Source organism: Chionomys nivalis, chromosome 26, assembly GCF_950005125.1.
Source record: "Chionomys nivalis chromosome 26, mChiNiv1.1, whole genome shotgun sequence".
Classification (NCBI taxonomy): Eukaryota; Metazoa; Chordata; class Mammalia; order Rodentia; family Cricetidae; genus Chionomys; species Chionomys nivalis.
The window spans coordinates 4,815,020-4,842,312 of NC_080111.1; the positions used below are offsets into that span (position 1 = coordinate 4,815,020).

Here is a 27,293-nt window from a genome sequence, read left to right on the forward strand (position 1 = left end):
TACCACAAAAATCTCGATTTAATTGCTTTTTTTGTGTGTGTGTCTCTTGCAGGAAATTACGTCTAGTTGACATAGAAGAATTTCACAACCGCCAGGACGCCTTAGAGCTGTCCGCCTTCCAGAACATCGTCATTAGACACATGGAATCTGCCAAGGAGACGCTGCTGAAAACGTAAAGATTTGAGCTCTTGTGTGGGAACGTTTACGTTTAGAGGTGTGATTGGTGACGTGTTTCACTTTAACGGCTTTTAGAAATCCGTTTCCACAAGTCTTTAACACAGTTCGGCCTAAGAGTTATATTTGTCCTTAATTACCCTGGCCTGTGACTTGTTCAGATGCTGTAACGAGTGGAAAGAAGGTGCATGCCCATCACCGACAGTGACCCTTCTGTAAACGCGTGGCTAATGCCTCTGCTCTGAGAGCTGGGGACACAAGGCAGAAACGATCATGCCCTGGCCACCGCCAGACCTTTCTCCTGACTTCTGCCCCAGGCACAGGCTGTGCACTCTGCTGTCTTGACTTTGGGTGAGGGACACAGAAACGCTTCAAGGATGACCCAGAAGGGAAAGTATATGGTGTAAAGGAGTTTATAACCTCAGCGGTATTAGGGTTACCAAAACGTAATTAAACACCTGCTCGGACCGGGCCTTCAGAATGGAATAGACAGATAGGATTATTAATTATGCAGGTACCAAAGAGTGCACCCTGGAGCCACCTGGGACGATCGTCGCTAATGTGGTCATCAATTTATTAAAAATAGGACATTAAAATTAGGTCAACTTAAAACTAACAAAAGACCCAAAAGTCTGGTCACCCTCATGATTTCTAAAAGTTATCTTGAAATGTATGTTGATCTTTTAAGATTAAATATATTTTTTTTTAAATATTTATTTATTTATTGTGTATACAATATTCTGTCTGTGTGTATGCCTGCGGGCCAGAAGAGGGCACCAGACCCCATTACAGATGGTTGTGAGCCACCATGTGGTTGCTGGGAATTGAACTCAGAACCTTTGGAAGAGCAGGCCATGCTCTTAACCTCTGAGCCATCTCTCCAGCCCCTAAATATATTTTTCCTTCAGTAAGTTAAAATAATATTATTTTTAAAAAGTTTTCCTTTTCTTTCATATTATATATAGCTGACAGAAAAATATAAGTAGAGAGGAGATAAGGAAAGAAACTAATTAAGTGCAGAGAAGTGATCTCTTCAGGACGGGACACAGGTGCACCCCCTCAACAGAGAACTCTGGGGACAAACCCCACTGCAGACTTCAGACAGATGGTGTCGCAGTATTGAACAGAACTCAGACCTTCACTGATTTCTGATAAAAATGGCAGATTGGTTTGCGGTGTCCCCTGGTGCGTTCACACTGGCTCTAAGCACCTTTTGTGAGCCAGGATGCCTTCATCTTTTCTAAAAGGCGGAAATGAGCTCTCCGTAGGCAAGTTAGCCAAGAAACTAGAACAGCCCTCCTAAACCCCAGGGTGGGGCGTTCTCTCTGTGTCGTGTTAACCTCTGCCCTCAGCACCAACACGGTCTGCCCACCTTCTCGATGGATGCCTCTCTTGGTGCTTTTCTAACTCTTTATCCCCACCCCCCCTTTGTTCCTGACTCTGTTTCTCTCACTGTCCCCTAAAAGGGGGACCTCCCTGTTGCCTTTCATCTTGACGCGCACACGTCAATCCCATCGTTTGGCCGGTCTTACCTGCTGCAGCACACACCTGTCTCCTGAGCTCTGGGCCCTTATCAAACGTACGCCGAGGCCGAGGGCGTGCAGCTGAGTGTAAGCCTTGCTCTCTCTTCCAAGCCTGTCGTTCTTGTCCTGGGCCATTCCCGGAGCACCTTAAAGTCTTAAGGCTTTAAAGATCCCTTTGTTCACCAATCTCTGTCCACTCTGATCCTAGCAGGGTGTTGTGCTTTTGAGTTTTTTCTTTACTGACCCCAAAACTCGGCACTTTTCTGTCTACAGCTCTGTGTCTTCTATGCACTTATAAGGGTGTGCAGCCACCACCACTAATTTCGGGAAACTACAACTCAGCAGAACGACCTAGTAGTATGTGGTCATTTCTTTCCCGTTTCTCAGAGGAAGTGTGTTTTCCAGGCTCACCCATGGGATAGCCTTGTGCTGGTGACGGTTTGTCAACTCGCTACAAACCAGAGACAGAGAAGAGGGAGCCTCAAACGAAACGAGGACTTGCTTCCATCATACTGGACTGTGGGCACGTCTGCTTCATGTTTCCCGGTGGTGTTCTTTAACTTTCTAACTTTCTTCTTTCTTTCTTTCTTTCTTTCTTTCTTTCTTTCTTTCTTTCTTTCTTTCTTTCTTTCTTTCTTTCTTTCTTTCTTCCTTCCTTCCTTCCTTCCTTCCTTCCTTCCTTCCTTCCTTTCTTTCTTTCTTTCTTTCTTTCTGTTTTTTGTTTTCTGGTTTTTGGTTTTCAACACAGGGTTTCTCTGTAGTTTTGGAGCCTGTCCTGGAACTAGCTCTTGTAGACCAGACTGGCCTTGAACTCACAGAGATCCGCCTGCCTCTGCCTCCTAAGTGCCTGGAATTAAAGGCACTTGCCGCCACCACCCAGCTTGTTTTTTTGTTTTTTTTTTCAAATCACTTTGAGATTTGCTGACTTTACGTTCTCTGTTTCATCTGCATTGCTTCTTCTCTTCTTGTCTTGAGTTTAGTTTGCTCTTCTATTTTTAATGTCTAGTGGAATTGTCTTGCGGTTTAATGTGGTTGTTTAGAACTAAAAATTCCCTCTGTTCTTTGACTTCTGTTCTTCCCTCAGTTTTAGAATACGATAATTTCATATTCACTCATCCTAAATATTTATATTCATATTATCTTATCTCCGCATACTTGTGAATCTCCAAGTGCCATGTCATTGATCTCTGATTTTGAAGTTCAATCCGTTTGTATTTATTGAGGCCTATTTTATGACTACCATCGATTTAGATGTCTTTTTTTAGAAGCATCTTCTCTGTCCATTTAATTCTTGATTCTCATTGCTTCTACCATTGGCAGGCCCATATTTACTGCATGTGCATGCACACGTGTTCATATGTACATGTAGACAATATGTGTGTTGAGGTGCACACACACACATACACACGTGCATGTGAAAGCCAGAAGACAACCTCAGATGTTGTACGTAGGCGTCTCTACCTTGTTTTTGAGACAGGCTTTCTCATTGGCTGAGGCTTGTGAGTTTGACTTCAGAAGGCTCGCCAGGATCCTCCAGCCTCTGCCTGGAGACACGGGGGCCTCATGCTTGCCAGCTGAGCTGTCCCCCTAACTGACGGTGAACTACCGTTTAGACGGACTACTGCAAACTCTCAGTGGCATCTCTATTCCTTGGCTCTGTAAATATCCCTCTTCAGACTCTCCTGTGAACCTTCTTTTTAGCATTTCCCATTTATTGACAAATAATAAATACAAATTCTTAATCTGTCTTTGAAAGCTTGCAGCGTGACCCTTATCTCTCCGGGTCCTCTTCTCTGAGCATGCTTCCTTTCACCTTGGTCCCACAGAAACACATGATGGATTCTTTTAGTTCTTATCCCGTTTCTACTTCAGATACTTCTGTTAGGACTCTGTCATTACTATCTTTGCTATAAAAGCTTTCTCCAAGACTGCAAGGTTAATGCCCGTCTGTCCTCGCTCATTTTTCACGATGAACTCACTACTTCCATCGTTAGGAAAGAAAGGATGATGTAATTTAACTTTTTATGCCCCTCTAACACTATTCTTAGGACATAGGAGACTCACGGTGCATATTGTTAAAAAGACAACAGTTTTACTTAAAACTTAGGCTTACTCTGTTCGAACACTCTGGTCATTCTTATCGACTCTGGTTTAAGGTTTATTATCCCTCATGACAGAAAGTAGAAGCATTCCTAGATCTTGCTGTGCTGTCGGGGATTTCAGAAGCTGAAAACGTCAGCGGCTTTCAGCATGGAGTACCTAGATATGAAATCGCACCGTTGTTCTTTCATCGCAAGGACACGTGCACCTTTGAAACTTCATGTTGCATCCGTCATTCTTTCTGTATCTCACACTAAGGGAAATTGGGAAAATAAAATCCATGCTGTTTTTGATTTGTGCCTTGTTTTTGCAGTTATTGGGAAGCGGTAGCTTGGCATGCCATGTGGGTTTAACTTGGTATAAGCTAGCTTCTTCGATTACTATTCTATAGCTTTAAAATAACAGTCTAGGGAGATCATTTAAGAGTCTGAAAAGAAGTGTCCAATAAGGTTAGCTCTCATATTTCTTTAAAACCTGCAGGAACCATAATTGCAGGGTTAGATTTATATCTTACAGCACCATATCATTGAGTCGTTTAATGATTTAACATTTCTTCTCCTGGAAGTGAAGTACTCTGGCACTTAGGTCTCAGAGCGTGGGTAATGACACGTACCAATACGCCTCTTTATGAAGACCTTTGAGTGTCTAGAACTTACTGTTAACCCTTAATGTGAATGGGGTAATTCACTGAGAGTGTCAACTTCAAAATGCCTTTTGTCCTTTCAAGGTGGTTCCCGGAAGTGCAGAATATCTATTACCAAGGCAATAAAAAAAAGCAATTGCCAACTGGCGACAGCAGCGCCAAACTGGACTCCTTTTTCAACTGCGCCGCGATGCTTATGACCCTGCAGCTGCAGGACCTCACTCTCGTCTCCATGCAAGACTTTACGAACCTCATCGCCCAACCCCAGGTGAGGACGGCTCAGCTAAGCGGCCGTGCCTTCGATAGCGGGTTTCCAATTCTTTCAGAGAGGAAAGCGGCACAGGAGACAGCAGCGAGTATATCCTCAGACCCGGTACAATCGCGTGCTGAAAGGTTAGGTCAGCTTGTACAGTCTGGATAAGGTCATCGTCACAGTGCTGAGGGTTTGGGTAAATCCCCTGGGGAAGATTGTGTCGTGAAGGCTTAGGTAGGGCTTGCATGAGGAGTCCCTTTTTCGTCTGGGAGGAGACTGTATCGTACAGTGTGAGCAAGGCCTTGGAATCAGAAGGTGTTTCTCCTCTGGTTAACCTCTAGCTTCAACCAGTTAGGATGGCTGCCACTCTGGCTGTCTTTCTAGTAGGATCCGTTCTGGTTTAAGTGTCTCAGTCACAAGAGGAAGTGTGTTCTGTGTGTTTAATTTCATTCATAGCAGTTGATCTCTATGTCCCCATGTATACCTATAGCCCTTTTATTTATTTTTCCTAGGAATCTGTTCGAGCTTTTGAACACCCAGGTTTCATCATGAGGCTGATTCTGGATAATAACGCCATTAAGTTTGAACCTGAGTTTAATGACTACATCGATATTCTTGTAAATGTTTACGAAGTCATGATCAAGGCTGTCAGCTTTGTACCAAGAGTGGAGACAAAACTGTATTCCAAGTGGGTGAGTAACGAGGGCATCCTGATCGCCTGAGTTTGCGTGATACCGTTCACGAGAGGCCGACTAAGAGCTGACAGAACCCTCTGCTTCACAGAACGGGAAAGCTAAGACTACCGGCTTACAGTCAAGCTGGGGGCTGGAGAGACGGTCCCGCAGTTTGAGCACAGGTTTCCGGAGGACCAGTGTTAGATTCCCAGCACCTATATGGTTGCCTACAACCATCTCTAACTCCAATTCCAGGGGATCCCACGCCTCCTTCTTTGTCCTCTGGCACTGCATGCACACGGGACATAGGCAAAATCCAGGCAAAGCACTCACACATATAACATTAAAAAAATTCAAAACTCATTTCCCACTAGCTTCCTTTTATGAAAATATACACACTTTCCTAGCCCAGTCCTCCACTGGCCATAGCATAAAACTTTCTGAGGGGCAGGAGGTCAAGCCGTGATGGGTTTGAATACGTGGCGAGTACTGGCCGTACGTCTCATGACATTTGCTGAAGCACGCATTTGATGACATGGACACAACGCCAACTCTGTGAGACTGTCTTATGAATGAGGACCCTGCTCATGGATAGTGTTTTCTGCCAGTAGCAAGCTCCTGCCGCCCCTGTCCTCACAGATCCTGCCTCCACATTTCCTTGGTGGTCCCCGCAGTTTAGCCCACAACACAGGGGTGCCCAGCGAGTTAGTCACACGTGAGGTTTTCAGGTCCTGGAGCTCTCCAATCAGTAGCTGTCTGCTTCCGTTTCTATGTGTGAAATAGCTTACCCATATCTCACGAATGCAAAGAGTATAGACAGGATACTGGTGTTAGGCTTAAGTGGCTTCAGAGTTAGCCTGCGTAGTTACAGGTCTTCTCAAGGAAAGGAGCATCACCACCCAACAAGTTCTCCCCATCACACCTCACTTCAGGGTTCGATTCCCATCTTAGCTTATAGCCTGAGATTTGAAGTGATTTGATTTATGAGAGAGTATGTGTGTGTTACTAGTTTTCTGTATATTCCTAAATGATTTCTTTTTCTGTCCTGTGTGTGCTTACCTAAGTAGAGACATACGTAACTCATGATTTGGCTTTGTGCTAGCTAATTTAACGACAACTTGACACAGGTAGAGTCCTCCGAGGGGAGGGAGCCTCAGTGGAGAAAACGCCTCCCTAAGGTCAGTCTAGAGGGCATTTTCTTAATTAGTGATTAACGGTGGCATCCCGGGAGGTGGCATCCCTGGACCAGCAGACTGAGCAAGCCACAAGCCAGTAAGCAGCACCCTCCTTGGCCTCTGCACCAGCTCCTGTCTCCAGGTTCCTGTCCTGCTTGGCTTCATCCCCAAGTTGCTTTTGGTCGTGGTGTTTCATCGCAGATATAGAAATTCTAACTAGGGCCGGGCGGTGGTGGCGCACGCCTTTAATCCCAGCACTCGGGAGGCAGAGGCAGGCAGATCTCTGTGAGTTCAAGGCCAGCCTGGTCTACAAGAGCTAGTTCCAGGACAGGCTCCAAAACCACAGAGAAACCCTGTCTTGAAAAAACAAAAAAAAAAACAACAACAAAAAAAAGAAATTCTAACTAGGACCAGTTTAGATTACTTAGCATTTTGATTACGAAAGCGTGCACTGGCTGCTCTCTTCTAACGAAAGACAGAAAGGGAGCGGATCTGAGTGGATAAGGAGGTGGGGAGGGACTGGGAGGAGCAGAGTATTTGAATTACATTATGTGAGAGAAGAATCTATGTTTAATAAAGGGGGAAAGGAATTTTAAAAAGAAAGTATGCATTGGGAGGACAATGCTCCCTTCATGAGTGGAGTTCCTATTAATTATTTTGTTTTCTAGGACATTTATTAATTCTTCATACAAATAGATTTGGGCATTTTTATGATCCTTTCTACTTATTAAGAATTTTTTTTTGTCTTTACACATACTAATTCTTTTTCGTCCTGATTTAAGAATTTCACTGCCTGTGTTCTTGACCTGTGTGATTCTGCTGCTGGTGAAATTCCGCCCACGGTGGCTAATTCCTTTGGGTCTTTCCCTTAGTTACCGTGTGATAGAGATAAGAACTTTACTTGTGAAGTTTTTGTGGCTGTTGTTTAAGCTGGCTTCTTAGGAATTCTGCAATCGTCTGAAAGCTCTGGAAGGCTCAGCTTTGACTGAATTATTTTTGACCTAATGATAGTTTGAACTCCCTGGCTGTGCGCTTGTCCAAGTCGGAGAAGAGAATTCTGGCCATGGACTGTTAAGACAACTATTTCCCTCTCACGGGCAAAGGACCGACATCTTCCTCGCTCTTCCACCCCAGTCAAGGATTCCATCTCCTTTTAGTGCTGTCGTGGTCCTGAGAGTCCTCATTCCTTAATGGCGTGTGCGGGTGTGAACGACCTGGTCCGGTGTGAACACTGGGCCCTGCTGTGCTCTGCGCAGAGGCATTGTCTTCTGGTGTCAGGCCCCGCACCCCCAACCCCCTCCTTGCTGGGGAGTCAGAGCCTAGCTCAGCCACAAAGATGACTGAAGCCTGCAGGCAGCCGCACACCTGTGCCTTTTCTAGATCAAGTTTCCCCCATGTTGGCCCCATAGACTCTTTTATTAAACATAGTTAATAAGAATGACCAAGCTCTAAATACTGAATATAATTACCCCAAATGAATTCTGTTGCTATGACTTTATGATTGTAAAACATAACCCCTCCCTTCCTGGGGTCTCAGGTGAAGAGGATACATGGTGAGTTTAAATTAGAATGAAAATAGATAATTTAGGCTTTTCAAAAAGAGAGTGATATTTGCTCTGACATCAGATTGTGAGAGATAAGGACTTCCATGGGGGCATGGTATGTGGAGTAATGGCTCTGTCAACCTTACTTGGTCACATTTTAAAGATAAAAATTCTGGGGTTCACCATGATCACTACCCTTAGATGTCTCTAGGTGATTTGGGGACCAGTCTGATCTGAAAATAAGCTGTAAGAGTACTTACCCAGAGTCTCCATGACCTTTTGCAGTAAATGCCGAAGCAGATTCATTTGATCTTCCATATTATATTCAATAGGAATGGAAAATAGATTAAGGCACACTTTTATTTCCCAGAGAAGGCAAGCCTGGTGTGGGCGAATGCACCGCAAGTCCAAGCTCAGAACTGTCTCATGATCTAATTTGATGTCTTCCAACACCCAAGGCATCATGCAGAATATCATTTTCCTTAACTCTCAATGGGTACTAATTAAATTTAATATTAGAAACTTTCTAAGGTGCTTCTCGAGTCTGAGAATCCAATTATGCCTAGAAAGATAGCTCCATTTTAGACCTTAGATAAGCTGCTAAGGGTGTGCGAGCCAGTCTACAACGAGTAAAAGTGTGTGAGCCATTCTCAATGAGTAGTAATGACCTTTACACAAGAAGCCATAAATCCACACTGCACACAGCTCATCGTGTGGACCTCAGTATCCTAAAAGCTGCTCTGTAGAAAAGACAAGTGTCAGCCGAGTCCAGGAATGAGGGTCCTGTAGAGGCAGCAGCCTTCGGTAGTGTGTGCCTGGGAGCCATCCAGCTTAAGCCAGATGGATCTCCTGAAGTGCCCACTAGGGGGCGTAGTAGGCAGATAGTCGCTGGAGTTCTAAATCAGGGCAGTCAATTTCAACATCATAGAACAGCCACCACAGACTATGATTTCTGCTCATTACCAGTTTAAAATCCCTCCCTCCAGATGTCGGAGCGCGGATGTTTCCAAGAGTGACCGTGCACATTAGAAACCACCTTAATGCTCGTATCTCATTTGCAAGGGGGAGGGGTCAAGCCATTGAGATTGACATGCTCATTTAAAATTGTTGTCTCTCACATCCTTGCCCCGTGTTACCCTAGCTGTGGCAGCAGACTCGGAGCTCAGTGACCCAAGATCAGCATCAGCGGTCACTAGCAAGTGGCCATCCTCCTCTCCGCCATGTGGGCAGGTTCTGCCACTGTGGAGCGCGAAGATGGGACCCACGGAGCATTAGACTTTTAAAAGTACAGGCCAAGGCCAGCCTTAGAGCTAGCACAGCTACTTGTGGGCTTTGCTGTTAGGTGTCCTAGGTCTTATTTTACACTTACTTTCAAATGGCCATCCTCTCAACCATGCAGAAAAGAAAACACAAACAGCCTTTAAGGAAGATGAAAAGTATAGAGAATCAGTTTCTCTCTCTCTCTCTCTCTAGCATTCTTTGGGTTAGAGTGAATGCATTTCTATAGATTAGAGACTAGTAAATCACAGATATTTACAAATGAAGACAATATAATAAGACAGACACTTTCACAGAGGTAACAGGGCTAGTTTAACTACAGATACTTGAAGTGACATTGTCTTCCTCCTTCGGTTAGGAAAGCAAATCCAAGCCAACAACCCTGAAGCCCATAATTCTGAGCGAGATTGTCGACGCTCACAAAGAGAAGATTAAGGAGGTGGTGCTGAGAGAGAGCGTGGCGCCCACCGAGCACCTCAAATTCTACGACAAGTACCAGTTCTTGGTCACCAAGAAAGCTGAGCAGGACGTGGACCAGTTCCTGTCCCAGAATCAGAGTTACGAGAAACTGATAGAGGAGATCCGCAAATACCAAAAGCTGATCGAAGAGATTCAGTACACGTCTCGAAAGGTGAATGGCCCTGTCCTGGGTGACTCCCCCCTGAGTCGAACGGTCTCTATTAATGTCTGTTAGAACCCACAGTGAAAACCGCAGAGCCGGAGACACACGCCATGCGTGGTGAAAGTCTCAGTGTAGCTCGGCCAGGACACACGGTTCTTGTGCCCGAATGCCTGAGCCACCAGCACCACACGCGGCCCTATGTCCTATGCCGCACCTCCTCCCATTTCCCAGAACCTGACTTTTAAGTCATTTGGGAACTACAGCACAGATACCAAAATGTGCTTGCTTCCATTACTAAGGAGCTAGGACTTTCAACATCCTCTCTTAGCCTTTTTTTTTTTTTTTAATCAAAAACATTTTTTCTTCAAATTCTCTACCATGCCCATGTATTATTTTTCAAAACAGAACCAAGTATTTGAAACCCATCTTGCTGCTGAATGTGATGCTATCTACACACCTGTAATGCCAGCACTCAGCAGGCTGGAGGGCCGCACTTCGTGGGCAGATAGTCCCGACTATAGTGCAAGTCAGTGTCAAAAAACAAACAAAAGAAAACAGAACAAAGTGAAAACGAATGAAGTCAATTTTTATCTGCTTAGCAATAGCCTAGTTTCTTAAGCTGTTAAAATATATTCTTCTTCTTCTGGGTTCCGAGATAACAAAATTCCAGCATATTTATTTCCTTACAAGATAGCTGTAAATACAAAGAGCAGGGGATAGGTACCAGAAACTCCCCCATCCCCACGTGTGAATTTGCTGATGTCTTCTGTTGTTTGTTTTTGAGACCAGGCTGGCCTGGAATTCACTGTATAGTCCAGGCTGGCCTCAACACTCAGTGTTAGTAATTCTGCCTCTCAAGTACATGAGATCATAGGCCTGAACCAGCATGCCTGGCTCAATGACTCAAAAACAAAAACAAAAATCCCCAAACTCAAAACTTAACCTCATTACATTGCACACACAAATCCGTATCCAGAGAATGGACGACTTAAGAGGTTTTTTACTTATTCTTCTTCCTGTTGGTGTGCACTAAGTCTTTATCCCCTCGCAGACGGTTCGTTTGGGGATGTTTGAGATGCACTGTGAGGAGCTGATCAGAGCTCTGGTGAAGCGCGCGGACATTATCTGTGGGAGACTGATAGCGAAGATGTTCCGAGACCACCAGGAGGAGAACACGAGGTACGGAGTGCTTACTTTAGGAGCAGTGGATGGGAACGGTGTCACAGCGATCCAAAAAGAGAGGATTATGCTAATCTTCTACATGGAGTGATGTTTTGCGATGCGATTGTCGATATTGCTTCTTTCACAAATGCGCCTCGCAATTTATCTATGTACCATAGCCTTTAAAACACGCTTTCGCCCTTTTGCACAAGTCAGGTGTATGTAATTACATATATAAATGTATGTAATCCATAAAAAAGTTAGTTTTCAAAGTAAATTTATTTACAGTGGATATCAAGGCGTTGCCTAGTTATCATTACTCTTCAAGGCTTTGGCAAGCTGTTACCGTAACCGGAGAGTTACTTTTTGGCTAACCAGGGTTCGGGGCGTAGGAAAGCTGGCTGTTCTAAACTCGGAGAGTACCAGTGAGCAGAAAGCTGAATGCCTGCTTTCTAAGTCAAGAAGCACAGTTAGCGTGGCTGGTCCACAAGCAGAGGGCCTCGTTTCTCGTGTGACAAGGTGGAAAACAGAAATAACCAGGACTTTCCCTGTGTGGCCTTGGAGGACAGGATCTCACTAGGTCCCCAGGCTGGCCTGCAGACCACGATACTCCACACACTCACCTCTCAGTATCCCGGTAGGATTACAGATATGAGTCACACACCTGCCTCAGAATGTTCCTTCCAACTCTGGTATCAGAGGAAGACAAGATCATTAGAAATCGGGTAGAAGCCTGAAGGCAGCCTTCATTCACCGAGGCTGTGTGTGCTACACATGGAGAAAGGCTTAAGTTGTGAATGAAATATGCGGAGAAAAGTTAGGGTGCAGACATGGAAACAAAACCCAAACTAGCGCATTGCACTAAGCGTAGTAAGAACTCCACTCTTCCTCGACAGTAGGGGGAGGGCGGGGAAACGCAAAATGCTTTCTCCGTGTGGTGCTAGAGGAGAGGAGACAGCAAGGGAGGATACAAGGACAAGCGAAGTAGCGGTTTCCTTTTAAGGGTGCGTCTGCCAGGACAGCGCTGTGGGCAGAGAATCCCAGGTGGACTGGGAGTCTGTAAGGAACTTCAGGCAGGTAATGGGTAGCAAGGGTAAGGCGGGGAGAGGGCTGGAGACAGAGGCGCCAGTGAAGAGGCTGGGATTTGTGGGGCCTCTCGGGCAAGCGCACTGTATCTTCTGCGTGAGGCACTGTCCCCTCTAGACGTACTGAGGATGGTGGGAATGTTTCCTGAAGGAGGATTTGGTACTGGGTGAAGCCTTTGCTTTCCTTTTATTGTTTCCCTGCCCCTTTCTTTGAGCCCCTCTGACCTCCTGGCCTCTCTCCTTCCTCCACCTTGTGTTTAGTTAGGTCAGACTCACTGGGTATTCAGAGGGCACAACAGAGGGGTGCAGGAGCCCTGGGCCGGGGTCCCTCAGCCTCACCACAAAGGTCTCCACAGCATGCTCTCGTCTGTCTCCCTGCCGGTTCCTCTGGTTCCTCTCGGTGGTCTCTTCTCTGTAGCGCTTCGGCAGGCACACACCTGAGCTCCTCTGCTGATTGTGCCGCCCAGGGCTGCAAACATTCAACCGCTCAACCATCTTCCAGCCCGCCTTCCGCTCAGCATGGTCCACGCTCTTCCTTCCTTCCCCAGCCTCTTTTTGTGAAGGTTTCTTTTTTTTTTCCCCCTTGAGTCCCTTACCTCTGAAGCCTTTTCTTTCTTTCTTCCCAACTCCAAGTTTGTCCAATATTTTTGTCGTCCACTGGAAAATACTGGTGTGTGCTGGGCTGGTTGTTTCTCGGCAACAGGCCTGTTTGTGTTTGTTTGTTTGTTTGTTTTGTTTTTGTTTGTGGTTTTAGCTATTTCTCGTAAGCAGAGCTAATTACTCCCTCCCCTTTTACCATCTCAGTGGGTTGAGCAGGGGAACAGCTCCTTGAAGGAACCGTCTCTGCCATCAGACTGTGAGCTGTGTGGGGGCCATTATAAAATCTCATCCATTTTTACCTCTTGGTCACTTACTGTTGTAGCTTGGACTCTGACACGCGGTCGTCAAATTTATATCGAGCAAATAAGCAAGTGAGCACCAATTTGTATTTAAGTCCTTAGATGTCATACGAATAAATCACAATCTACTTTTCATGCAGCGGAGCATTAAATACTGTGTGCTGAAGTGAAATTAACCCGCACGTTTGTTTGTAAGATGGACTATGCCTGCTGTTTCAGATTGTGCGATGAGTTTGAGAAGATCGCGGAGAAAGCGCTGAGCACGCCTCCCAACACAGCAGAGCTGATGGAGATGAAGGTACCAGGGATGCGGATGCGGCGGGGTCACGTCGGGGTCAGAGAAGCAGGTCGCCGCGAAGGCTAAGACAGAGGCTTCCAGTCATCAGGAGGCGTTAAATGTTTCAGCACAAGCCTGCAGTCTGGCCTCTCCGGGTGTTCCTCTTGGCCTCCCTGTGGTCACGCTATTGGGTCACCTGTTAGAGTGCGCTCAGTTTGCTCTGCTGGCCCTCAGTCGAGCTGACGGGTGTAAATATTCTTTGTCGATGGATTCCGCTCCATGGGTCTCTCAGTCTCCAGCAGGTCCCCGCGCAGGTCCCCCCTGCACACAGACACGCAAGCACACGTATTAGACCCGCTTTTCTGCCGCTGTCACGTTAGCTAACACCTCACTGACCAAAGCACGTCGGAGTGAGGGGCCGCCAGGGGGCGTGGCTACCGAAAGCCGTCTGCCAGCACGTTCTTGAAAATGGTGTTTGTAATTAGCACCGTGCTGGTCAGGGTAACCTGAGGTGCCCGTGTGCATCCACTCATTTTAATCAACAGCTGTTCAATCCTACAGCAGCAGTTCTGTTCGGAAAAGGCTGCTTTCTGCCACACACTGACCGTGACGGTCGGCTGAAGTGTTTCCAGCGCCGGATCAGATCCTCCCGTGTTCGCATCGCTTATTTTTCCAGCTGCTTCCGATGTTTTAACGCTATCTGAAGTCATATAAAGCAACGAGTAGCAGCTCCACTCCGTGCTCTTTTTGCTCTTATAACATTTACCTTTTATGGGATTCTCTTTTTCCTTCATGTTCTAAAATGCCCCAAATCCAAATTAGAACCCTTTTACATTTAATTTCAGGTATTTAATTGAACCTGGGAACGTGTGAAATCATTCAAAACTCTGTATAAACAGAAATTATAAAAAGAATTAAAGTGGTTACATGTACATGTTCTTCAAGATATTGCTTAAACAAAATTTATTTAAATTATTGGAACTAAATTTTATGTTTGCTGTTAGTTTGACTCAGAGACTTTTATTTTCTTTAAGATGGTCTGTGTCTAGGCTGGAGTTCTGATTGTGTGAACCCATTCACAGGCTAACAGACTGCAAGGGGACATTTTTGTGCTGTGCATCAAGTAATTCTTCGGTTGGTAATGGGTACAGACAATCTCTGTGTCATGCTTTCCAATATTTAACAAAATTAGCAAGCAAGATTCGCTGCTTTGTATATAACTATTTCTGCCCTTTAAACAGTTTATTTCAATAAGAGCAAACCAGTTCGTAAATTTAGTCAGCACAAAAATTGGTCATTTACTACAAATAAGGATAAATTTAAAACTAGTTATTGGGCTCTGTAGAACACCGACTGGCTAAATTTAAAAATACATATTGTGACTAGACATTAATTACGTGTGAAAACTTTAGTTTCTAAGTCAGTCTATTGTTTGTGTATGGGGACATTGCTGGTTTTATTTTACGGCCATATGTTCTAGACTCATTCTGAGATCCCTAGTACCCAATCAGCGTTTTCTCCCATGCAAGCAAGGTAGTTTTGTGGCAAACTTCGACTAGATACAATCTTTTCTCCTTCAGTTGTTTTGGGCAATTGACTTGAGCCCAGATGGTCCCATGGGATATGACTTCAATTTAAAACCATTTTTCCTGGGACTGGGGAGATGGCTCAGCTGTTAAGAATGGAGAGGGCCTGGGGTTTGCTACCAGCACTCACTTTTGGGTGGGGGGGCTTGCGGTCATGGGTGACTTCAACTCCAGATTATCAGAGGTTCTTTTCTGGCCTCTCTGGGCACCCATACTCATGTGACTTTAACCTCCCCCCACGCCCATGCAGATACATAATTAATAAGAATAAATCTTTAAAAGTAAGCCCCTAGAGTGGTGCCCCCCGCCACAGCCTTGGCAGCCATTCAGACCCTCACACAAGTGTCCTTTTGCCACGCGGGCCACATGCTCCCTCTGCCTGCCCCTCCCCATCTGCCACACCCCATTGCCTCTTCCATGTGTGTTTGTGGAGATCACTGTCCACGTCTGGCTGCCTCAGAACTCCGTGACATGCTGCGAGCAGCAGCGTGCCTCTCAGCGGAGCACTGGCCATGCCGAGTTTGCCTCTTCCCTTGTTTGACTAACCACCATCTCTCTCATCAGCTAGCAACCTCCTGACCGCATGGGCCTTTGTTGCCAGCACCCGGCGAATGTGTTGGGCGGATTCCTAGTGCCCCAAAGCGCGGCACTAAAAGAATAAATAAAATAACTCGCCTGGTGCCCGCTTTTATTTTCCAGGGATACACGGCATCCTCCTGGGTCTTCCGTTGTTTGTTTTGTTTTGTTTTGTTTTTAATGTGTTGTTAAGTATTTTCTCACATATTTTCCTTCCCTAATTTAGTGAAGGGGTTGGGATGGTCGAGACGTAAACTGTGCTGAGGTGCCCAGTTCGGGGCCACGGTTCTGATGTGCCTGTAAGTCTTTCCATGGAACTCTCATGAGGCCGCTTGTAACCTGTGTGTTTTCCTGCAGGCTCACATTCAGAAGGTGGAGTCCACTGACATGGTGGAGCTGGCCCAGAGACTGGTGGATTCTAAAAACTGCCTGGCCTTCCTCATTGAGTGCGTCAACTTCTCTCCTGCGGACATTCGGCTGAATAACAACGTTTTCCAGTGGTACGCCAGGATGGGAGAGATTTTTGACGAGCACAGGAAGATCATCAAAGACAAGACGGAACAGTACCAAGAAGGCCTTAAGGTTGGCATCACAGACTTGTTAGGTCGCTCTCGTCCTCGGGACAGGTTTGGGTTTCCACTCTGGACACAGCAGCACAGACACCTTTGTTAGGCAGGCACACACGTACACAAGAGTGTAAGCGTATGGGATCTTTTCTAATGAACGATTCAGGGGTGAGTCAACGGGGCACTGATTGATGACCAGTCCTTGATTTTTAGGGGCAGAATGGAGAAAATGTTGGGAAATGCTGCTCCCGAGTGACCATTAATAACACAGTGTTTCTTTCAGGCGGTTTATGGTACGAACTTCAGGGTTTTTCACTTGCTTGGTTTTGTTTATATATTACTTATTTTTGATTGCTTTCATGCACCGACATCAAGATTCCCTTCTGACACACTTCCTTACATTTCCTGGTCACTCTGGCTCTCCTAAACACAGCCCTGCCGGGACATTTTTCCCGGTAGGAGGGTTGTGGTTTTCTCTACCTATTGTCTAGCTCCCTTTCCTGCCTTTTGGGACACTCCTGATTTTGTTAACTCCAAGAACCTTCCTAGTTCTCGGCTCTGTGCGTCTCTCATGTCTTGTGTTATCTCTGCACCTGTAGCACACGGTCCTGATCTACACCTGTCCCAGTTGATTTTCTGGGACACCTTCTAGAACTCAGGTAGAGTCTCCGTTGCTCTTTAACACCTGGCCACCAGATTAACAACCGCAGTTACTTTTATTCCTTCGGGGCTGTCTGCCACTAGTTGGTCAGCTCCAAATGAGAATTTTTATTTTTTCTCTGTCTATATCTCCCTGGCTAGCACAGTGTCTAGCACAGTGTCTCAGCCCATCTTGTGCTTCTGTAAGAGAAGGCTTGAGACGGGATAATTTATAAAGCACAGATGTTTACGGCTTACATTTCTGGTGGCTGGCAAGTCCAAATTCAAGAGAGCAGCGTCTACTGAAGGCCTCATCCTGTATCATCCCTTGGCTGTAAGGGCACATCTGTAAGGAAGAGAAAAACAGAGGAAAGGAGGGAGAGGAAGTGGCCAGACCCACCCCTGTCCTAGGAGCCACCCTTGTCTTGAGTCACGTCCATGACAGCCGAAAGTACTGCTTATGTGAGCCAGCAGCCTTCGGCCCTGCGCACTCTTAGGGCTCCATTCCTTGCTGTGTTTCTTTCTAATGCATGAGCACAGGACCCATTCAAACCACAGCTTTCAGAGGGCTGTGAGAATTCCATGCATTTTTATGAATGAATTACCTAAAACTTTGGGTTTTGTTTTATGGAAGAAGCCAAAACTCTTCAGGTTGACCTAGGTCAGCCAGTTCAGCTGTTCTTCAATCACAAGCTACCTGGTTTTCTGCCACACCGAAGAAGATTCAGTTCACAGATTACGTCACTTGGAGTCCCCTTCATAGCCTTAAAATTGTGCGTTGTTAAACTGTTGCTGCTATTTCTCTCTTATGACCGGGCTGTTCCCAACATTATGAATGTGGAAAACATGAAAATGAATATTAGATACTTAAATCGACTTATAGAAAATTCCGAGGTGGCCCAGAATTATCCATACTTAATTTTTGAAGTGTCCTATTTAGAAACTCTACACATATTGGGATGGAGAGATGGCTCAGTACTTAAGAGCACTGGCTGCTCTTCCAGAGGACCTGGGTTCGATTCCCAGCAAACACATGGTGTCTCAAATCATCTACAGAGGGATCTGATGCCCTCTTCTTCAGGCATAAAGTGATACATACAGATAGAACACATATACATAAAATAAATAAATAAATAAATACGTAAATAATTCTTTTTTAAAAAGAAGAAATAATAAAAAAAAAACCATTTAAGGGGAAATCTACACCTATTATTGCTGTAGTCTTCTTATTTTTCTTTTCCCATTAAGTCAGAACAAAGAATTTACTGAGAAGCAAGAGAAAACAGGACAGAAACCAATCTAGGCTCTATGAAATAGAAAAAAAAAGATCCTAGTTTTGAATAACCTAGATTTGACTTTTAGATATTTCATTAATAGATATTTTTAGAATCATTTAATCCGGGATATCTTGCCAATGACAGTTTTATATTAAGTGCTTTTTGTGAGTCACACACAGCTGTTTATGTTAGGATATTAAAATATTAATATTTCGCACCTGGCTTTATTAGCTTCACACATTTCTTGTCATAGGCGCTCATGGGAAACAATAACCTTGGGATACCTTGGTTACATGTTGCTAATTGAAGAGCCGTCTTGGAAACAGCATAATTAAAGAAGTTTGGTTTTTCACAGATGCTATGAAAATGACATAGCAATTTGCAGAGCCCTTAAAGAAACATCTTTCCTTTGGTCCCATTCTGCTTCTTATAAGTTTTTCAAATGCTCGGTCATTTGTTTGCAGCATCTGTTCAGCGTACTAGAGAATATACTTTTAACACATTTTTTTAAAATGAACCAGACTTCCTTACATTATTTAGGGCCAACTTATAAACTAGGGAACAAGAGGAATTTTTAGCGAGTTTTCTTTAAATTAATCTTTTTGTGTGTACTTTAGATCCCAGTTGTCTTTTAGGTTATCTTTCTTTGTATCTTGTCAGGAGAAATACAACAACAACAATTTTTGGTGAGCTTTTCAAATACTTAAACTTTCCCCGGATGCGCCGGGGTCTTCGTTTTGGTAGAGTAATAAGCACGCCCTTTGTTTTGATTAGCTGCGGTGTGAGAGGTTTGTGGAGGAGCTGGAGAGCTACGCTAAACAAGCGGAAGAATTCCATACATTCGGGGACCTGCAGGACGTGCAGCGGTACCTGAAAAAGGCACAGGTGCTGAATGGGAAGCTGGATGCAGCAGCAGACAAGGTACAGTTAAGGTCTCCGGAGGATGGAACAGGCCAATGGGGGAGCAGCGAGTTTGTATTGCGTATTCGCTCTTAAAGCAGATCGATCCTGGCATGGTGGTACACGCCTACTCTCAAGGACTTGAGAACCCGAGGTAGAGGGATTGTAAGTCTGAAGCCAGCCTAGGTTACAAAGTGCGACACTCTTAAAATAAATAAATAAATAAAATAAAACAGTTGGATTACACGAAGCAAGAGAATAATGGAAGCAATCCACATTTCCAGCCGCGCTCTGAGGAGACACAGCAGGGCGGTTCGCAATATGTTTCTGTGGTCCTCAGCTTTATTTTAAAGATAGAGCTATCTCTGCCAGTTTGCCGCGCTTAGTCCTCCACATCAACAGCTCCACCGCAATCGGTGAGAGAAGCACGCGCATAATAGCGTTTGATTGCTGCTTAGCGTTTTTGCACTCGGAGGCCTGCTTACAGTGTGCTGTTGTGTCTCACTGAGCCACTGCCTCAGATCCAGCTTTCTTAGAGGAACCTGGAAGAGGGAAGCTCTATCCTTTGCCGTGCATAGTACAACCTCCATTATGTTCTATGACAGAAACAAACTGAGCTTTTCTTATATGAAACGGCCTGAATGTCTGCTTAGGTAACTCAGTAGTTTATAGACCTCTCATCACAAAAAGGCAGAAATAAGCTTTTAAGTTGGTTTATAACTGGGCTCACTGGAATTCTAAGTCACTTGCTTAATGGATGCGTGCAACTGCCCCTTTCCAATTGTGTGGTTTGTGCAGCCCGTGTCTCCGCACGGTCCATGACTAGCTAAGAGAAAATGCTCCCTCCGCCTCTTCCTGTTCATTCCGCGCTGTGGTCTGCATCCTTTTGCACATGTGCAGGCATAACGTTACATACGTGATACCCAGCTATGGTTCTGCAATAGTCCTCCTGTTGACTTTAAGTTATTATCGAATGAGTGCGTTGTACTGCCGCCTCCATATGTCTTTCCTGAGCTGAGTCAGGAACGCTGAGGAACTGGACCCTCGGTCTCTTTGCCACAGCATCTAACGCAGTGATGCTCTCATTCAAAGCACTTAAAGTCTTTCTGTGGATGATGCCCGATCCTCTTTATGTCTTAGTGGGTGAAATTTCCTTCTACTTGTAAATTTACTTGACTGTTAGTCTAATGTAATAAACCATTGCCCAGAAACATGATCACAAATAAAGAAAGAAATGATATCCAGTCTTTACAAATATAAATCATCTAATTTACAACATAAATTAATCCTGAGGGAATGTGTTAAGTGTATAAACCAGATACGGAAAGAATTGAAAAAGAGTCAAGACTGTAGAAGCAGTGCATCAAATCATGGTTACCAGGGAGCAGGGGTAAGGAGATGTTGATTAAAGGAGACGAAACTTCAGTGAAATGGAGAAATTTGTTGGATCGATTTACCACATGGTGTAGTAGTTATATTTAATAGCCATGTGTTTATATATTGAAAATTGCTGAGAGAGTAGCTTCTCGGGGTGAGGTCATGCACACACTCATTACGCTGAGTTACTCATCACAGAATGCATGCATATGTACTCCATAAATATACACAGGCTCTCAATTTTAAAAGAAAATAAGCAAGAACTAGATTCACGCTCAGTCCTTTACACGCAGTGAATTTACCGTTAGGGCGCAGGGAGCACCGTTATTCACATTTTAAACACCACTCACTCTCAGAATCACTTACTCGACACCCGTCTTTCCAGATTGAGCAGTTTAATGCCGAGGAGGAGGCGTTTGGCTGGATCCCATCCGTATATCCTCAACGGAAAAAGATCCAAGACGGCCTGAACCCTTATCTCCGTCTCTACGAAACTGCCGTGGAGTTTAGTACCAAGCACAGGGGGTGGACCGAAGGACCCTATCACAAGGTGAACCCAGACCAGGTCGAAGCCGATGTTGGGAATTACTGGAGAGGGCTCTATAAGCTGGAGAAGGCCTTCCACGATTCTCCAAACGCACTGGCAATGACCAAGAAAGTAAGAACAAGAGTGGAAGAATTCAAGCAGTACATTCCTCTCATCCAGGTGATCTGTAACCCTGGCCTGCGCCCCAGGCACTGGGAGGCCATGTCCGCCATTGTTGGCTACCCCCTGCAGCCAGCCGATGACTCTACTGTCTTCTCCTTCATAGACATGAATCTGGAACCATTCTTAGACAGGTTTGAAGGCATTAGCGAAGCAGCCAGCAAAGAATACTCTCTTGAAAAGGCCATGGATAAGATGATCACTGAATGGGATGCAATGGAATTTGTCATTCATCCCTACAGAGAGAGTGGGACGTTTATTTTGTCGTCGGTTGACGAAATTCAGATGCTGCTGGATGACCACATTGTGAAGACACAGACTATGCGAGGGTCGCCATTCATCAAGCCGTACGAGAAGCAAATGAGGTAAAATAATAGGACGTTAAGCGAGCCACGTGCGTTCAACCTAAAGTTCTTCTGGGGACTAATTCTACACTTTGCATTTAATATTTTTAGATTTATTATTTCATTTATAGTTTTGCATGTGTGAGAGAGAGAAAGGGTGGGGAGGGAGGGAGGGAGGAAAGGAAGAAGGGAGGGGTCTAGGTACCTGTGGAAGCCAGAGAGGGTGTAGGATCCTGTGGAGTTCATTGTAAGGGCTCTCCTCATAGTTTTTGAAAGAGGTTTGGATCCTTTTAGACAACATTCAAATAGACTCATTTTTACTGTCAACATATTGATCTTCCTTTTTTTTTTTTAACTCTAAGAAGTAATTTTGTGACCAAGCATAGTTTAGGAGAGCACAATGTAACATTTCCCAAATTTGGAAACGGATCCCAGAGACAGCCTATGGTAGTTTTAACCCCTATGCGTGGCAGCTAAACCAGGAGCTCTTAAAAGAAGATAATGAAATACATTGAATTCTTACTGTGTCTCTCCCTTCCACCCGTTTTCATACTTTTTTGGAAGGTGTATTAAACATTTTCTATTTTGCCTTAAGAAACAGACAGCCCCGTCAGATAACTGACCCCATCAGATAACTGACACCGCCAGTATGCGTTTGACCAGTAGGGGAAGCTGACTGGACGGTTTCCGCCTCCGCTCTCACCTGAAAGACGGTCAGAGGCTCTGTGGTCGGCTCTTCTCCTTCCAGGTGGTAGAGCTAGGAACTGGGTGGTATATCATTATCTAGTGGAAATCTTTTCCTGCATCACAAAGGGATTAGAGAAAAGAAAGTAGCACCAGAAGGAAGCAGAGGCAGCCCTGTCTCCTTAAGTAAAACAGCTGCCCAGGTCACAGACAAGAAAGCACCTGGTAACCAGGATAACTGTTTCCATGCCTTTGTTTTAATAACTGAAAATTGTGGATTCTCTCTGATAAATGGGTAAGGCATTAATACACCAACGAAGCTATTTCCTTCCCAGTCTCTCACTGACTTATAAGGCATGCTTCCGTGTTTGGTTTCTCTGGCAGCCATTGCATCTGTGGGCTCTTTGTCCGCTGGGAGAACTGCCATCTGCCACCTAACCTTGCCCCCAGCATTTGTTAAGGAAATGCTTTGCTCGGGGTTATTGCAAAGCTGGGTACAAATGCAGAGAAGTTTTAAAACTGTGGCTATAGAAGTGTTAATTTTGGAGTAATTGTGATGTTTACACATAAAAGAACTTCGGTCATTAAGTTTTCGATATTTAGAGATGAGCTGAGAACCCCACTGTAATTTAAATATTGCCTCTTCCTCATGCGTGCCACCTTGTGTTTAGGGAAATGTGGATTTTGTGACCCCAAGTTCTTTCTTAGTTACTGGTTATAAGTCTAACTGTTGATGTAATTATCCTGGAAATAGGCTTTATTTAAAGAAAACATCCTGGCGATTTGCCTTTGAATGCAGCCAGAGAAGTAGAAACAGAGTAACCATGTCAGGCGTGGGGGCGGCAGGCCAGCTCCGGGTTCGCACTGCTGTCTGAGCGCCTGCCTGGCTGGCCGCCCTTAAAGTCGCTGTGTTTGTCCTCACTGTGCTTGTCCCGCAGAGAGTGGGAGGGCAAGCTCCTGCTGCTTCAGGAGATCCTGGACGAGTGGCTGAAGGTGCAGGCCACCTGGCTGTATCTGGAGCCCATCTTCAGCTCTCCCGACATCATGTCGCAGATGCCGGAGGAAGGCCGGCGCTTCACCACCGTGGACAAGACCTGGAGAGACGTGATGAAGACCGTGGTGCAAGTAGGTCAGATTCTCTGAAGCGGGATGGTGGGCCAGAAGCCGGACAACTTTTGTTTGCCCGGTGAGGGCTGGAGAGCTGGTTCAGCGGTTAAGAGCACTGGCTGTTCTTCCAGGGCACCCAGGTTCAATCCCAGCACCCACAGGGCAGCTCACAACTGTCTGTAACTACAGGTCCAAGGGATTCAACATCCTCACGCAGAGATAAATGCAGGCACAACACCAATGCACATGAAATAAAAATAAACTTTAAAAAATAGACATGAATAGTTACCATTTCTAATAAGCCATTACTTGCCCCCAATACATATTCTCTTCAGAAAGAAATGTGAAAATCAAAAATGGATGTTTTGTCCCAATTCATCTTGGAGGCCTACACTGCATGGAGTTTACTCAGTGGCCTTCGTTTCTTGGCATGGTTTCATATTGGGGCTCTGGTAGGAAGCGACCACCCTCACTGGATGCTCTTCTGTCCCTGTCTCCATGCTCTGGCCTCTAAGGTACTGTGACAGGAAATGACGAAATGACCAGCAAACATGCCCGGCGCTCAGGCAGGAGCATCTCTCCTAGGGAGTTTAAAAAAATAAAAAAATGCCAGGAGAAGTCCATCCAAAGAGTCTAATAAATGCAGACAAAACACAGTGAAGTCATAAGACACAGTGAAGAGAGGTGAGCTTGAGCCAAAGGAGGGATTTATAAAGCACAGTCACACTAAAGAACATGGCGTGCAAGATGCATTTACAAGGCTGCTGGCGTTGTTATTGCGAGAACACAAGCTTCTCTGTTGATATTTTAATGAAATACCCTGTAAGGTAGAGGGATTGCATCTAAAATGTCCCAACCTGAAATAACAATATGCGCGTATTTATTATTTAAATACAAAGTTACTCTTTTTTACAAAGTTGTCCTGTAGTCCTAAGTACTGACTATCATTTATCAATGGCAATTATATATTTGACAGGACGCTACCAGAAAGATAGACATGGATTTGTTCTGTAGGCTTGCTTCACTTTTGTAATAAATCAAATATGTACAAACCAAGCTGTAAAATTAATCACAATGTAATTAATTCCACACTTAACAGAGCTATTAGTGAGTTACTGTGTAGCACTGAGTCATTTCTAATGTAGTTCGAAAATATAATCTGTCATATAGTTTTCTTACCACAATGCAAAGCACTTACAATGTGTATTCATTTCGTTAAGAAATGGTTAATTAGAATTTTTATTGTTTCCCCAAATTTAAAGTAGATATTTCTATTCATCTCATTGGCATAATTTAAATATATATATATATATTTAATATATATTTTTGATGCACAGTCTGGCTGGCCTGGAACTTGCTGCTAGATTGGCCTCAAACTCACAGAGATTCATTTGCTCCTGTCTCCTGAGTGCTGGGATTAAAGGCATGCACTACCACTCCTGGAAAAAAAATATTTTTAATATTTAGTGAAAATATACTTTGAAACCTCATAGTTTTAAGGAGTTTTATACATTGTTCGGTGTCTAGGAAGAGAAGTTATAATGGCATCAGTGAAGAAAGGCAGGATTGTTACGGCCATGTGCAACTCGAATAACCGAATAGCTCATGCACTAATTCCCAAACACTTGGGTTCTGGGGTTGCTGCTGCTTGCTTTGGTGACACTAACATTTGTTGCATGACGTCACTGTCTTCCTGAACTGCTTTGCATGTTCTTATTCTTAATGTTCGTATTCAGAGAAGCTCTTGTGCACACTCTCCCCGCATTTTGAAGATAAGCACATGGCCACGTGCTGTCCAGGAACCTACTGAGACGGCCTGTGTGCCAAAAGCCCGTGGATTAATGGCTTGGTGCAAGAGCTTCATCCTTAGGGGTCCTAAGAAGGCTTCTATGTGATAGACTTTTCCATGACAGAATTCCAGAGGTTAAGAAGAGAACTTCACTGTTATTGTTAGCATGGTAGGCTTGATTGACAGTTCAGTCTTTATCCGCATGAAGTCAGCATGTAACATTAAGTAATTTTAAGTGTTTTTTTTTTTTTTTTTTTTTTTTACTGTATACATAACTGAAATACCTTCCTCACGCCAAGACCTTTTGTGTAGTTCTAGACACTTCATATTGGTTTTTCTTTATTAGCCCAGTTTTTGTTTTTGTTTTGTTTCTTGTTTGTGTTTTTTGAAACAGGGTTTCTATGTATAGCCCTGGCTGTCCTGGAACTACCTTTGTAGACCAGGCTGGCCTCGAACTCACCTGCCTCTGCCTCCCAAGTTCTGGGATTAAAGATGTGTGGCCACCACCGCCTGGCCCTAGCACAGTTTTGCCTTTGAAGACTTGTCTGTTTCAGAACTTTAGGCTTATGTTCTGCTGGGACTCTCCTCAAAACAGCCCAGGTAATCTGGAAGATGAGGGGACCCCTTTCCCACTCTGACCTAGTGCAGAGTGAAGAGAAAGAGAGCGGAGGAGAGCAGGGAGCTGTGAGAGGGAGCTGGGAAGAGATGCACCGTGTAAGGGCTGTTCCCCTTGTGGGTGGGTCAGAAGATGAACCACCTCGCATCAAGGATGGTCATAGATTTCCATCTCTTTAAACACGAAGATGAACCACCTCGCATCAAGGATGGTCATAGATTTCCATCTCCTTAAACACCCGTCCTTTCTTCATGGTGAAAGCTTGGCCAGCCGTCTCCTTCTGACTATTTGAAGTACACACTTGTAATAGGAGGGGCTGCTTGTTGGTTCTGGGCCACTTGTTGGTTCCTGACCACTTAGCGGGGAAATAATCACAGAGAAACTGTATTAATTAAATCACTGCTTGGCCCATTAGCTCCAGCTTCTTATTGGCTAACTCTTACATCTTAATTTAACCCATCTCCATTAATCTGTGTATTGCCACGTGGCTGTGGATTACAGGGCGAAGTTCCAGCATCTGTCTCCGACAGGGCTCCATGGCTTCTTTCTGACTCCGCCCTTCTTCCTCCCAGCATTCAGTTTAGTTTTCCCCGCCTAGCTCTGTTACCCTATGGCTCTGCTATAGACCCAAAGCAGTTCCTTTATTTATCAATGGTAATCACAGCACACAGAGGGAAACCCCACATCACACAATTTATTATCATCATCCATAATCCTGTTGCTGTTTAGCAGTGCACGCCAACCTTGGCTCCTCCTTGTTAGCAATGCACTGCGCGTTGGTCAGATGGTCCCCAAACTCCCTCCTCCTCTTGTCTCACCTCCCACCTCCTGTCTCCTCAGCTTCTGGAAGCTACCCGTCCAATCCTGACTTCTACATGGCCAGCCTCTTCAGGATTCCACGCACAAGTGAGATCACTCAGTGCCTGTGTTTGTCCTAAACAATGAGATCTCAGTTCAGCAATGCACATATTCAGTTTTTCGCCTTTCGTGGCTGTACAATGTGCGCAAGCGTGGAAATGTCTGTTTGACGTGCCGATTTCAGCATTGGATGTGTTCCTAGTAGGGTTGCTGGATCATGTTGCTTCTACTTTGAGCTTTTCCCAGGGACTTCCAGACTGTTTTCCACAATGGCAGTATGAACTTACATTCTCAGTGTGCAAAGAACCCTTGTGTTTTTCTGTCATTACTCTACCCTGTTAGATATAACACTTTCCTTTGCTTTCTTTCTGCTAACCGTGTGTTAATGTCTCCAAGTCTGATGAGCTGCCTTTGTGTGGTTTCCTGTAGATTGTGTCTAGTGGAGATCCATTCTCACAGCTTCTGTTTGTCTGGGGATGGTTTTATCCCGCCTCCCCTCCGAAAGGATAGTTTTGATTGGGTACAGTGTTCTTGACTGGCAGGTTTTCTCCTGCAGTGTTTGGGAATGACATGCTGCTGTCTCGTTGCTTCAGGTCTCCCTATTGTTGTGTCCTTCCCCAGCTCGCCTGAGGAGAGCTTCCTTATTGCCCATCAGAACTCGGCACTAAGTGTGAGCTCCACTAGAGTCCAATCTATCCGGTGACTTTTTAACCTCCCCGCACCCAACACGTGTGTCTTCTCTGTCTGTCAGAATTTTACCTTTAGTAAACTTTGTACGCCATTGTCACTCTCAAGTATCCCTCTGAACCCTCGTACCCCAAAATTCGCTCCTTCAATGCAGGCCCACAGTTGCCATGAGT

The 27,293-nt window shown here is 44.9% G+C and overlaps 1 protein-coding gene across 1 annotated transcript in view; it reads left to right on the forward strand.

The window, feature by feature from the left end:
- The window catches only part of Dnah7 (dynein axonemal heavy chain 7), a 198,309-nt gene that overhangs the window by 26,128 nt on the left and 144,888 nt on the right, over positions 1-27,293 (forward strand). Inside the window, exons 10-19 of the mRNA XM_057758440.1 lie at positions 53-172; positions 4,525-4,708; positions 5,206-5,385; positions 9,723-9,995; positions 11,038-11,165; positions 13,351-13,429; positions 15,928-16,152; positions 18,827-18,973; positions 20,715-21,400; positions 23,002-23,188. Of these exons, the coding sequence (XP_057614423.1) occupies positions 53-172; positions 4,525-4,708; positions 5,206-5,385; positions 9,723-9,995; positions 11,038-11,165; positions 13,351-13,429; positions 15,928-16,152; positions 18,827-18,973; positions 20,715-21,400; positions 23,002-23,188 (2,209 nt within the window). The remainder of the gene's footprint in view (positions 1-52; positions 173-4,524; positions 4,709-5,205; positions 5,386-9,722; positions 9,996-11,037; positions 11,166-13,350; positions 13,430-15,927; positions 16,153-18,826; positions 18,974-20,714; positions 21,401-23,001; positions 23,189-27,293) is intronic.